Source organism: Quercus lobata, chromosome 12 (genome assembly GCF_001633185.2).
Source record: "Quercus lobata isolate SW786 chromosome 12, ValleyOak3.0 Primary Assembly, whole genome shotgun sequence".
Classification (NCBI taxonomy): domain Eukaryota; kingdom Viridiplantae; phylum Streptophyta; class Magnoliopsida; order Fagales; family Fagaceae; genus Quercus; species Quercus lobata.
Window position 1 is genome coordinate 36,025,151 of NC_044915.1, and position 13,865 is coordinate 36,039,015.

At 36.9% G+C, this 13,865-nt stretch overlaps 1 protein-coding gene across 1 annotated transcript; it reads right to left on the reverse strand.

The window, feature by feature from the left end:
* Positions 1–2,967: 2,967 nt before the first annotated feature.
* LOC115970590 (glucan 1,3-beta-glucosidase-like) lies at positions 2,968–7,929 on the reverse strand. Its single transcript, XM_031090197.1, has 6 exons — positions 7,879–7,929; positions 7,516–7,674; positions 5,819–5,985; positions 4,447–4,602; positions 3,961–4,310; positions 2,968–3,789 (listed from the first exon to the last, which is right to left on the reverse strand). Exons 1-6 carry the CDS (start codon positions 7,927–7,929, stop codon positions 3,608–3,610), a joined length of 1,065 nt encoding a protein of 354 aa, XP_030946057.1. The 3' UTR covers positions 2,968–3,607.
* Positions 7,930–13,865: the final 5,936 nt, after the last annotated feature.

Consider the following 13,865-nt stretch of genomic DNA (forward strand, 5'->3'; position numbering starts at 1 on the left):
GTAGGTAGCTGATCTCAAATCTTCCCCAGGTCCGATTTAGTCATTGCTACCGTGAAGCAAATCGTTGTGTTCACAAGCTTGCTAGGATGGGTTCAAGCCATAATTTAGATTTTGTTATTTTTGACAATTTGCCTGTGGACTTGCTTTCTATTTTTTAGGATAACCACAATAGGATGTACCTAAACAAGCTTTGCCTTGAGATTTCTATTTTGGTTTAGTTTTAATCTATTATCCTTTTCACCAAAAAAGAATTATGAATCCTTATTGTGTCAAACTTAAACACCAAAAATTGAACTGAGAACCCACTATGTTCCGCCTCGAATAGAATTTCGGCCTATTCCGGTGTGTTTTGAATCATTTCGATTAATTTTGGCTGGCATGGTGTTTTTTTTTTTTTTTTTTTTTTTTTTTTTTTTTTTTTTTTTTTTTTTTTTCAGTGATGGAAAAGAGAGAGTGAGTTGAGGGAGAGAAAATGAAAGAAATTTTACAAAATGAAGACTATAGACTCATTTGTCTCTACCAAGGAAGTCGATTTTGTACCATACCAACTGGAATTTGCCGTACCAGTGCTTAGGCAGGAACAGAAATATGGTTGTTTCATTCCGCTCCAAATACCAGGTCATACCAAGACATACCGGCCGTTTCGGGAAAAATACTAGATATCGGCCGAAAAATGAAAATCAGCCGATAAAGTGTAAACCAACGAAAAAAAAAAAAAAATACCCAAATCCCTACTATCGCTTCCACTTTTTTGGTAGCAATGCCACTTCGCCTATCATTGTCCATCTCCTTTTTGTCTTTGATTCTTCTTTCGTCCAGAGTTGCTCCACTTTTGTTTCACTTCTTACTAACTAATGTTTCTTTGAACATTTTTTGTTTTTTGCTTTTACTTTTCATCAAAGAGGAGACTTGTTAAGTGTGGAGGCCGTGCCCTGACACTACCCACATGAACTTGGAAAAAATACAAGGTGTTTCGGATGCATTCATCCTTCTACTCACATGAGGATGGGTCCCACAGTTATGGAGTCCACCTTCATGTGAGTATGAGGATGCGTGCATCTGAAACACCTAATACCACCTCGTGAACTTGGACAGTTTAAATTTCAAATAGATTTTTATATATTTTTTTTAATATTAAAAGGACACAAGTTTCAAAGGCATTTGACAGTTGAGTTAAAAAAAAAGGCATTTGACAGTTCAAACTTGGATTACTTTTGTTAAGGATAAAAGTGATCTGCCATCTATAGCTATAAACTTATTATTACTACTATTATTAATATAATTATCACCATCTAATCTATTAAGCATTATCTATGTATTTTCTTTTATTTATTATTAATGAGCTGACACTTTAATCAGAAGGTTCACAATAAATATTTGTAACAAATTCTATAGATTTTGAATAATGAATGAATATAAATAAATATATATATATATATATATATATGAATTAGCAGTAAAGTCAAAATGGTACACTGGTATTAACCGATACCAAAATACTTTGTTTTTTTAACCAAATCGAAACGGCCTTCAGTACGGTATTGACTCCCTTGGTCTTTACTCTCTAGAAATGCTATTGCGTAAGCTAGTAAACTGAATGAATGAAAAATAAGAGATCGTGTGGTGCGAGTTGGGAAGAAAGGAAATAAAGAATTGAAGAAGAAAAATAAGAAAGAAAAAGGGAAGAAGTATTATATTATATTATTATTGAGTGAAGATATTTTTGAGATCTTGTAGTGCATATTAAACTTGGGAAAGTGAAGCATTGGGTAAATAATTATATTTTAAAAAAAGTTGATGAGATGATCAGATAACGGTTGGCAGGTGAGTAAAGAGAAAAAGAAAAGAAAAGAAAAAGACAAAAATAAAATTTGTATTGAGTTAAGAATTTATATAATACGTGCAACATTCTTTTACAATAATTTCATAATATGTTTAGGTGTTAAATTATTAATATTGGGTAATGAAGTGATATCAGTGGACGGTTCAAATGAGAGCCAGTAACATTTTGTTATCTGAGATTTGTTGTAAAAATATTGTAAACATAGCATATATTACTCTAAATATATGGTATATATTTCCGTATTTTTTATGTAATTTTTAAAAATAAACGTATTATACTCGTACTATAAACATACTGTTTTTTCACCATTTTTCGTATTTTTATGTCGAATTTTTTAAACATATTTTTTTAAAAATTTCGAATAATACTCGTCTATAGATTTACTGTATCAAACACGTACCATATTTTACTAATTATCAATAAATACTAAAGTTTTTTAATCAAATATGGTAAGCGAATTGGAATTGGACCTCAGAGGGTTGCTCTTTACATGAGGAATAAATCAACAAATTATTGAAGAAAATGTGGCCTAAAAGAATTAGGAAGTCTATAAAAAAAAAAAGGTGATTTAAGAAGTTAACATATTTAATAAAGGGGTAGCCCCTATTAATGGAAAGATGAAAAATGTCAGTTAATATGGTTTGGTTACATTCAAAGGAGGGAAATTAATGCGCATGTATTAAAGACAAAATCTAAGTTAAGGGAACAAAAAAAAAGGTAAAGGATCTAAAGTCGGCTATAAAATTTTGAAACTAAACCTTTGTTGTTGTTTTTTTTTTTTTTTGGAGAATCAACCTTTGTTGTTGTTGTATACAAAATCAATTAAGTTCATGTTTTAGTCCAATGATACTGTGGTAAAAAAGTTAAATAAGATGAAAAAGAGCTATGAAACCACATTGCAAGTTCAAATACTATGGTTTGTAAAAAAATATGGAAGTCTTTTCATTTGGTTAAAGGGGAAGTATTTATTTATTTATTTGTACTTCCAATTTGCATTTTTTTTTTTTTTTAATAAAGATGTAGACCTGATGATTTAAAAAGAGAGATCTGAAAGTCTTATACAAATCAAATGGATCCCTTATTTTGGCTCGAGTTTTGGATTCATTACAAGATGCAGCATGATGCTTATCTCATGAATACATGGATGGATCTGTGAAATCAAACATTTCACCCATAATTGAAAATCTTGGACTCGAAATAGGATTATTTGCTGATTTCAAGACCCATGTCCTTTCCGCATACTTGATAAACCCAGCAAGAAACATTGGAATGGTTAAAAATGACAGCCAAGAGCCAACTGACCTTCCAAGACAAGAGAATGATGTAGAGTGCCACTCCTGATTGAACAACTAGTCCAAGCAAATGTCTTAACCACAATTCATTGTCTTGTACTGCGTAAGCTGTAATTGTGTCCTGGCCGCCAAGGTGCAACAACAGAAACGGTGCCCAGAATGCCATGAGCTCATTCTGTGATTGGGAATCATTGCAATCACAAGAATTCCTTGGTGATTGGAGATGACACCTAGTGCAATAGTTGCCACTGAATCAGCACCTAGGTACGAAAGCCAGAGAAAGACCCTTAACCAAGTTTTAACACTATATCTTCGGCGACTGCCGAAGTGAAGAAGACATAGTTGCAAGGTGAGACTGACAAGAACCAACACTCGTAGCTCCCAATTATTCCATAATTTCCGCACATGCTCTGGAAACACTTGAACAAGCCTTCGCGTCTCCAGGAAAGCCCAACTGTTAAAAACTGCTAAACTAAAGTTTGATATAGCCATTCTTGATCATCCACTCCAAACTCCAATGGTTATTGACATTTTTAAGAGTCCAATAAGCCCATCCAAATGTTGCATGCCCATAAATATGTAGTTGGGCCTCGGCAAATTTTTGGTATTCTTCTTTTGTTGTTCCATTAACATCCCACTCAGCTGCCCATTCACCTGCAAACAACGACTAGTTCATATTAATCCATTGACAAGTAGTTTAGATTTTTTTTTTTTTTTTTTTTTTAATGGCGTTAAATATTTTAGAATTCCTTGGTTTTGATTTGGGATTGTAGAAAATAGAAAAGATGGCATTTTATTAATGGAATGGTTATTATTTAGACATACCAATAAAAATACGGGGTCCATTTGATGTTGTGATATAATTCAACTGCGAGGTCCTGTTGCGGTGAACGAAATCAATGTTCTTTTGAACAGTCATGCTGTCAAATTCGCTGGAGAAGAGGTTGTAATAATGGACATCTATGACTGATCTCATGAAGCCACTAGCAAGAGACAAGAACTCCCTCAGGTCGGCCGGTCCTAACCGGTTAGACAACACCACATAAGCATTGGAGTGCTTGCGCACGGCTTCATAACCAGCCTTGTAGTACTTGTCTAGGCTCTCTAGTGATACTCCTGGTGCTACAGGTTCATTGATGAGTTCAACTGCATAAAGGCTTGGGTTCTTTGCATACCTATATGTGTCATAAATATCGAATCCATTATAGACTTCTAGTGCCACAAACTTAGCTATATATTTTTTTATATGTTAGAATACATGGGTCATGGGTGACATATAATATGGTATAAATGGTTTCATATATTATGTACCTTGCAGTTAGCAATTCTATTACAGAAACTGTTTGTTGAATATTTTCATCTGTTTTGCCCCATTCTTGAGACCCGTCTCTAGAAGAGCTGTGTCCCCAACTATTTTGAGAGTCGGGCGCTGCATGAAGGTCAATTATAATCTTCACCCCATATTTCCTACAAGCACAACAGTATTGAACACAAGTTTAGTGGTTTAGAGTTTAATTGTCTTGAATCTTGTGAGAGAGAGAGAGAGAGAGAGAGAGATGGGTTAATTGAGGTTGGTATGAGGTGGTAGAACTTTAGGAGTCTTTGTCTAGTGTTAAGTTAGAAAAATTTATTGGAAAATGCAAATATATATACTACAAATCTTACTTCTTAAACTTTACAAATTAATATGGTAATAATTCAACAACAGAATAAGTAAAAATTTGAATTACTTTTTTTGTGATCAATAACATATCAATTTTAAAACATCATGTGGTAAAATTTGTAGTATCACCAATATTACCCTAACTCAATTAGAATATGAGAGAGTAAATCTTCAAGCTTTGTGAACATTGTCCCAAATTATTAAGGATGTTGGTATATTAAGTAGAGGAGAGCTAAGAGTATTCCTTTGAGGTGAGTTTGAGAGTTAAGATCATATTAAATGGTTATCATCCATTTCTCTCATTCTTCAAACTACTTAAAAAAATTTAAAAAAAAAGTAGGGGGCAAGGTCGGGATACACAAACTCCCCTTGTAACTTCTTCCTAAATACATTTAATACTTATCTTCTTTGTAATATTATTTTATGTGTAAATTGTTAAACATTTATTAATATATATGGTGAGTTACTCATGCAATAAAATATATCCATATAAAACAATATCACATAGAGATTTAAAATTGCAAAATATTTAGTGTTATTCAATTAATAGCTTACATATAAAACAATATTACAGAATTAAGTGTTACGTTCAAAATTTGTGGACCCCCACACCCCCCCCCCCCCCCCCTCTACACAAAATGTCCATTACAAAGTGCAAATCATGATTTATATAAACTAAACATTAAAAATATAATGCTTTCATATCTTTTCTATTTATAATAATAATAATAATAATAAAAGAATGAGGCTGTATCAGTTAAGGTTGGTTTTCATATCTTTTCTTTGTGGTTGAATGGAGTTTAGGGCCAATTAAAACACTACAATTTTTTTTTTTTTTTGGTTATATTAACTATTTGATTGACCTTTCCCTAGTGGGCCTGCCTAATCTGCTGTCTTGAATTCTAATTGCAATTTTTCATGCATGACCATGAAAAGCACACACAAAAATAAATTATAATAAAAAGCTCTAGCTCAATGATTAAGTGGCAGATATGTTTGGATGTAAATATACATACTTAATTAGCCCACAAGAAGGCTTTGTCCATCGCATGCAATGATCCCTCAACGTAGGGATTGGGCGTTGGATCGCTTCCTATCCACCAACCAACAGGAATTCTCACAGCGTTCAATCCGTTACTTGATATGAACTCGTAGTCATCCTCAACTATGTATGTGTTCCAATGGTTCTGAAATTCATATCGTCAATTTATCATACAAATCTGAATTATATACATTGTGTAATAGAATGTGGTGTAGCATAATGTTAAGTGTGTGAATTTTAGATATTTCAAGATAATGAATGGAACTTGAGACCTTCAAGTTTACAACACATCCTTCAAATCCATTAAACACACTACCCAAGTGTCTTTGAAGTTTGAACTAACATGATAGAACTTTCTTTATTTACTTTGAAATAGACATTAATTCATTTCGTCATTGAGATTTCAATTTTAATGTCTAAGAGTGTACTTAACAACTTACATGCTTCCTAGGTAAGTTAGTGGAAATATCCAAGGATAATATATACAAGGTTAATATGATTTGCAAACATTGACATGAAAAAATAATGGCAGCAGATATTCAGCCTTTTGGATCCATTCATTTCTCTTGGACTGGTACAATATAATTATCTACAATTTAAAATTTAAAATTCATTCCCACGAAGGGAAAAAAAGTTGAAGGTGAAATGTGAAAGGCGCTCTAAATGGCACGCTATTTCTATCCGTAGAATAGTGTTTGAATTTGGTGGAAATTTTTCCTCTCAAACAAAAAAAATTGGTGGAAATTTTAATATAATTTTTTCTATGAAAATTCCTGTGAGAATTAACTCATTTAGTTACAATACCACTAGTAAACATTTACAATATATTAAGTTGCTAAGTTATGATTGGTGTAAAATCACTTTTGTGTGGAAAATGCCTCAAATTCCTATTATTACTTGATAAGTTAAGGTTTTCTTGGTGAAAGAAAAAATTTTAATTTGATTAATTTTTGAATTCATTGGTGTCGAAGAAAAACGCTTTTCTTTGATGTGGATGAAAAGTGTATCCCTTATCAAAGAAGTATTGTATTGCTTCATTTGCTTGTACACCAATTAAAAAATTTTAAGCCACACACATATATAGACAATATGATAGAGATTGAACAGTACCACTCATTCAAAGAATCTTTTGTGACCTTTGAGAACTCATTAAGTGCAAACAATAACATGACTTGAGTCACTTTGACAAGATGTTGTGAACTTTATGGATCCATAATCTGATGGTAAATTGCAATAAAATATTTCTAGCCTTGATTAACTATACCACAATTACAAGATGCACTAATAAAATTACAATAATGGTAGAGATATATTCTAATTTTACAATATGCTAATATGATCGACAGTAAGTAATAGTCATATTTTGCCAATCGTGTTTATACGGATCTACTTTTTTTTTTTTATAAGGAACCTACCATTTTTAATTGACCACTCACAATTGATCACATTAATATATTATATATAATAAAAAAAATGTGAAAAATTAGGTGTGTGCGCAGTATTGTTGATAAAGTTATGACCAGTAGAAAAGGAAAATATTCTTACAGGAGTAAAGATTTGTTTAAGTGAAGGTTCTTTTCATCATTTCATTTTTTTATTATGTGTAAACTATAAAGGCAATAAGGAATCAATAATTGTGTCAATTCATTAGTGCGTATTAGCTCTGAAGTCTTACCCACATAATTTGTGGGGTTCTCTGTGATCCATAACCATTAGTCACTTGAAACTCACCCTGTAATTCTCCCGAAATTTTTATCACAAGAACTGAGGGATCATTGTCCCCCCATTCACTATTCCCTGCAAAATCTGCCGTCACCAGCACTTCTGACTTCGCCTGCACAAGTTCATAGTAAAATATGTTACTATTACCAAACCTTTTTTACAAACTTCTCTCTATTGCTTATATAACAAGCTCTAGTATTTGGTAATGACTAGCAGCCAATAATTGGAACTTGAATTTTACATAGCTTGATAAAATGTACAAAATTATTATTGGTCACTGCTCTAGATTAGACCCCATCATTATCTTATAACTGACCTTGATTTGGAAAGCTACATCATACTGATATACAACATAGTCACGAACCATTAATTGATAGTTTCCTAAGCACTTTAAAAGTGGATGAGATGAGCAGAGTAACGACTGGCAGGTGAGTAAAGAGAAAAATAAAAGAAAAGAAAAAGACAAAAATTTTAAATTTTGTATTGAGTTAAGAATTTATTAATGCTTGCAATATTTTTACAATAAATTTAGGTGTTAAATTATTAATGATGGGTAAAAAAGTGATATAAGTAGTAGGTTCAAATGAGAGCATATATATTTCCGTATATATTGTAAACATAGCATATATTACTCTAAATATATGGTATATATTTCCTTATTTTTAATATGTAAATTTTAAAAACAAATATATTATACTCATACTATACATATACCTTCACAGTTTATGTATTTTTATGCCGAATTTTTTAAACATTTTTTTTCAAATGTCGAATAATATCCGTCCGTATACTTACCCTATCAAACATGTATCGTATTTTACTAACTATCAATAGATACTAACGGTTTTTAATCATATATGGTAAGCGAATTCGACCTTAGAGGGTCTGCCCTTTACACGAGGAATAAATCAACAAATTATTGAAGAAGATGTGGCCTAAAAAAAATAGGAAGTCTATTAAAAAAAAAGTTTATTTAAGAAGCTAATATATTCAATAAAGGGTAGCCCCTATTAATGAAAAGATGAAAAAAAAAAAAGTCAATTATTATGGTTTGGTTACATTCGAAGGAGAGAAACTAGTGCACATGTATTAAAGAGGAAATCTAAGTTGAGGGAACAAAAAAAAAAAGGTAGAGGATCTAAAGTCGACTCTAAAATTTTGAAACTAAACCTAAATCAGTTAAGTTAATGTCTTAGTCCAATGATATTGCAGTAAAAAAGTTAAGTAAAATGATAAAGAGCTATGAAACCACATTGCAAATTCAGATACTATGTGTAGGGACACGATTTTTACGACCCAAGGATTATGTTGGGCTCGTGTGTAAAGGGCCCGAACAATATGATTTGTAGAGAGTGGGTTTGGAAAGGCTAGACCTTGGTCGTGGGGTAACGGTTTAGTCAGGATTTTCATGGAAGCCCATTCGAGGGGGGATTTGGCCTGTATGTCTAAGCCTTACGCGGACGTAGTGTGAAGATCTATCTCCTCGGAATTAGTCCGAGGAGCGTCTTGTCCTCGCCGTCGTCCATTTTTATGAGCGCATCTTCCCCATTTTTTCTGGTTCCCGGGAAGACCCCCTCTCTCAATGCCATAAGCTTCCCTTTTATACTAATATTTCCTTCCCATCCTTCACCTACGTGTCCGTTTCTCTTTGTTTGGGGTGGTTACTCGTCTTGTCAATCCTCACATCAGAGTGGTTGGGAAAAGCTGGACAGCATAATATCGGTATGAGTTTGTCAGGCAATGGGCTCCACATTAAGGCCTTGGCAGCCTTCTCCCTTGTGCTTATCTTGTACTGAATTTGTCCTTTTCTTCAGGCCTCTCCGCAAGATGTTGGGCGCAAAGTCGTCCTCGGCCACATCCCTGGACCTTCGAGGAGCTTTCATTGCGCGTCTTTAGCAGTAAGGCTCCTCGGCTTGGGCTTGGGCTTCTTATACTAAGTGGGCTGGGACCTCAGATTTCGGGCCCCACAATAGCCCCTCAAAATCCTGCTGCCCGGCTTTTTAGTCGGGGAGGAGGGTTTTGGTGACGTTAGGCCCACATTATGGCTCGCTCAAATCCAGTACTCCACTATTATTTGTATTTTTTCATTTACATGGGAGGCGTGTCAAGATAAGGGCCACTCCTTTATTTTTCGTTTACGCAGGGTCCTCTGACATTTCGGTACTCGAGGCGCGCCTTCACGAGGATCTTCAGATCCTACGGCTGAGGATGAAGTTGGAAATTGAGCCAAGTCTGCTTCGTCCGTAGCGTTCCTTGGAAACTTGCATAAATTAAATGCCACCAGTTTACTTCTGTGTATAAATAGGATAGGGGATCACTCCACTTGCACATGAACTCTCCTGTTCCCTTCAAAATCATATTTCTTCTGTCATACTCACGATCTCCATTTCTAGTGCCACTCTGCCTCAAATCAAGATGTTTGAGGCGTGGATGGGGATGAAAGGTCTCCGCACGCTTCAGAGGCACCGAATTCTCAAGGTGATATGGTACGGGCAAGGATGGCACAGATTCAAGCCAGTCCCCCGTTTTGACAGGAGGAAGATGGTATTCCTCCCTCTTTTAGTCAAAATCCGAAGCAGGTTCTGGTCATGCCAGATTTTTGGTATGTCAGAAGAAGGAATTTCCGCCATCAGCGCCGTCTGCCTTGTAGTAGGCAAATTTTTGTGGAGGCTCCTCCACCTCCGGCTCTCTACACCGTTTCTTCAAATGGTGTTAGCCTGAGGTCAGGTTCCCTGCACCTTTTCTTCAACGGTGCAGGCCCCAAGTTGGGTTCTTTGGCTGCCTGAGTTATGGGCATGTAAAAGTGTCGAGGAATAGTTTCCTTAGACAACATCTTGGAACAGCAGCCAATCTCTCCTCTGTGCTTCTCCTTCGGCTCTGTCTTTACCCTCTTGTATTTTTTCTTTCTACTTACGTAGTTAGTTGTAATGTAAGCTTGTTTCAGCTTTTCATTGTATACTGTACTATTCCTTTGTCTTAATAAAAAATGAGCTTATTTCTTTCTAAATATTTTTCTTTCCTGCAACATCTACTTTGTGCATGAATGTTAGATATAAGCTTGCTTTTGATGATACTCGGAGCAGACAAATGCCTTAATACAGATTCATACTGGTTTAAACCTACGAACACTATTAAGTATAATGATGGCAATCCTCAATAAATTAAACTCTTGGAACTAACCGGGATAATGGCCGAGCGCTATGCGATGCATGCTGGACAAATGTCCGAGTACGATAAACTTCTGAATAATTCATCCGAGAGGGTAGCCGAACAGTGAGGGACTTCAATCGTGTTTTTGGTAACATATTGTTCTATGTTACATTAATCCCTTTGGTACCGAGGATCCGAGGGTAGACTGGGGAATCCGTTTAGCATAGGGATTAACCCAACTGTTAACGGGGAGTTCTTCTCGGATAGATTTTAAGATTCATGTAACATAGTTTTTCTTTCAAGTACTTGGTTTCCCCATAGGCTTGAGTCCGAGGACCATACAAGGCCTTGGTTCTGTCCCAAAACTTGTAAGATTTCTTTTTTGTACTTGGTTTCCCCATAGGCTTGAGTCCGAGGACCATATAAGGCCTTGGTTCTATCCAAAACTTTTAAGATTTCTTTTTTGTACTTGGTTTCCCCATAGGCTTGAGTCCGAGGACCATGCAAGGCCTTGGTTCTGTCCCAAAACTTTTAAGATTTCTTTTTTGTACTTGGTTTCCCCATAGGCTTGAGTCCGAGGACCATGCAAGGCCTTGGTTCTATCCAAAACTTTTAAGATTTCTTTTTTGTACTTGGTTTCCCCATAGGCTTGAGTCCAAGGATCATGCAAGGCCTTGGTTCTGTCCCAAAACTTGTAAGATTTCTTTTTTGTACTTGGTTTTCCCATAGGCTTGAGACCGAGGACCATGCAAGGCCTTGGTTCTGTCCAAAACTTGTAAGATTTCTTTTTTGTATTTGGTTTCCCCATAGGCTTGAGTCCGAGGACCATGCAAGACCTTGGTTCTATCCAAAACTTGTAAGATTTCTTTTTTATACTTGGTTTCCCCATAGGCTTGAGTCCGAGGACCATGCAAGACCTTGGTTCTGTCCAAAACTTGTAAGATTTCTTTTTTGTACTTGGTTTCCCCATAGGCTTGAGTCCAAGGACCATGTAAGGCCTTGGTTCTATCCAAAACTTGTAAGATTTCTTTTTTGTACTTGGTTTCCCCATAGGCTTGAGTCTGAGGACCATGCAAGGACCCTATCCAAAACTTTTAAGATTTCTTTTTTGTACTTGGTTTCCCCATAGGCTTGAGTCTGAGGACCATGCAAGACCTTGGTTCTGTCCCAAAACTTGTAAGATTTCTTTTTTGTACTTGGTTTCCCCATAGGCTTGAGTCCGAGGACCATGCAAGGCCTTGGTTCTGTCCAAAACTTTTAAGATTTCTTTTTTGTACTTGGTTTCCCCATAGGCTTGAGTCCGAGGACCATGCAAGGCCTTGGTTCTGTCCAAAACTTTTAAGATTTCTTTTTTGTACTTGGTTTCCCCATAGGCTTGAGTCCGAGGACCATGCAAGGCCTTGGTTCTGTCCAAAACTTGTAAGATTTCTTTTTTGTACTTGGTTTCCCCATAGGCTTGAGTCCGAGGACCATGCAAGGCCTTGTTCTGTCCAAAACTTGTAAGATTTCTTTTTGTACTTGGTTTCCCCATAGGCTTGAGTCGAGGACCATGCAAGGCCTTGGTTCTGTCCAAAACTTGTAAGATTTCTTTTTTGTACTTGGTTTCCCCATAGGCTTGAGTCCGAGGACCATGCAAGGCCTTGGTTCTGTCCAAAACTTTTAAGATTTCTTTTTGTACTTGGGCTTGAGTCCGAGGACCATGCAAGGCCTTGGTTCTGTCCAAAACTTGTAAGATTCTTTTTTGTACTTGGTTTCCCCATAGGCTTGAGTCCGAGGACCATGCAAGGCCTTGGTTCTGTCCAAAACTTGTAAGATTTCTTTTTTGTACTTGGTTTCCCCATAGGCTTGAGTCCGAGGACCATGCAAGGCCTTGGTTCTGTCCAAAACTTTAGATTTTTTTTTGTACTTGGTTTCCCCATAGGCTTGAGTCCGAGGACCATGCAAGGCCTTGGTTCTGTCCAAAACTTTAAGATTTCTTTTTTGTACTTGGTTTCCCCATAGGCTTGAGTCCGAGGACCATGCAAGGCCTTGGTTCTGTCCAAAACTTTTAAGATTTCTTTTTTGTACTTGGTTTCCCCATAGGCTTGAGTCCGAGGACCATGCAAGGCCTTGGTTCTGTCCAAAACTTGTAAGATTTCTTTTTTGTACTTGGTTTCCCCATAGGCTTGAGTCCGAGGACCATGCACCATGGCCTTGGTTCTGTCCAAAACTTGGTTTATTTTTCGATCATAAGCCCCTATACCAAGGCGGGGAGAGTTGGCTTAAGGCCGGAAGCCCCTAGAGATGCCCACGCCCTTGGCACTGCAAGGCGTAGCCCCTAGCAGAAGTTTATGTCGGAGCAACAGCTGTGTGTTGCCGGAGACGTAGGAAACCTCACAAACCTCTGCTTGCTAGAGAGTTGACTCCACCGCCACCCGCGCCAACGCGCAAGCCTTCCCACAGACGGCGCCAATTGTAAGGACACGATTTTTACGACCCAAGGATTATGTTGGGCTCGTGTGTAAAGGGCTCGAACAATATGATTTGTAGAGAGTGGGTTTGGAAAGGCTAGACCTTGGTCGTGGGGTAACGGTTTAGTCAGGATTTTCATGGAAGCCCATTCGAGGGGGGATTTGGCCTGTATGTCTAAGCCTTACGCGGACGTAGTGTGAAGATCTATCTCCTCAGAATTAGTCCGAGGAGCGTCTTGTCCTCGCCGTCGTCCATTTTTATGAGCGCATCTTCCCCCTTTTTTCTGGTTCCCGGGAAGACCCCCTCTCTCAATGCCATAAGCTTCCCTTTTATACTAATATTTTCTTCCCATCCTTCACCTACGTGTCCGTTTCTCCTTGTTTGGGGTGGTTACTCGTCTTGTCAATCCTCACATCAGAGTGGTTGGGAAAAGCTGGACAGCATAATATCGGTATGGGTTTGTCAGGCGATGGGATCCACATTAAGGCGTTGGCAACCTTCTCCCTTGTGCTTATCTTGTACTGAATTTGTCCTTTTCTTCAGGCCTCTCCGCAAGATGTCGGGCGCAAAGTCGTCCTCGGCCACATCCCTGGACCTTCGAGGAGCTTTCATTGCGCGTCTTTAGCAGTAAGGCTCCTCGGCCTAGGCTTGGACTTCTTATACTAAGTGGGCTGGGACCTCAGATTTCGGGCCCCACACTAT

What these genes read in the sequence shown, in the direction of transcription:
- LOC115970590 (XM_031090197.1), bottom strand. Translation starts at nt 7,929, where the DNA reads ATGGTTCGTGACTATGTTGTATATCAGTATGATGTAGCTTTCCAAATC. An exon ending in ATGTAGCTTTCCAAATCAAG is followed by an intron (nt 7,675 to 7,878) that starts GTCAGTTATAAG and finishes GAACTTGTGCAG; the next exon opens with GCGAAGTCAGAAGTGCTGGT. An exon ending in GAACCCCACAAATTATGTGG is followed by an intron (nt 5,986 to 7,515) that starts GTAAGACTTCAG and finishes TATGAATTTCAG; the next exon opens with AACCATTGGAACACATACAT.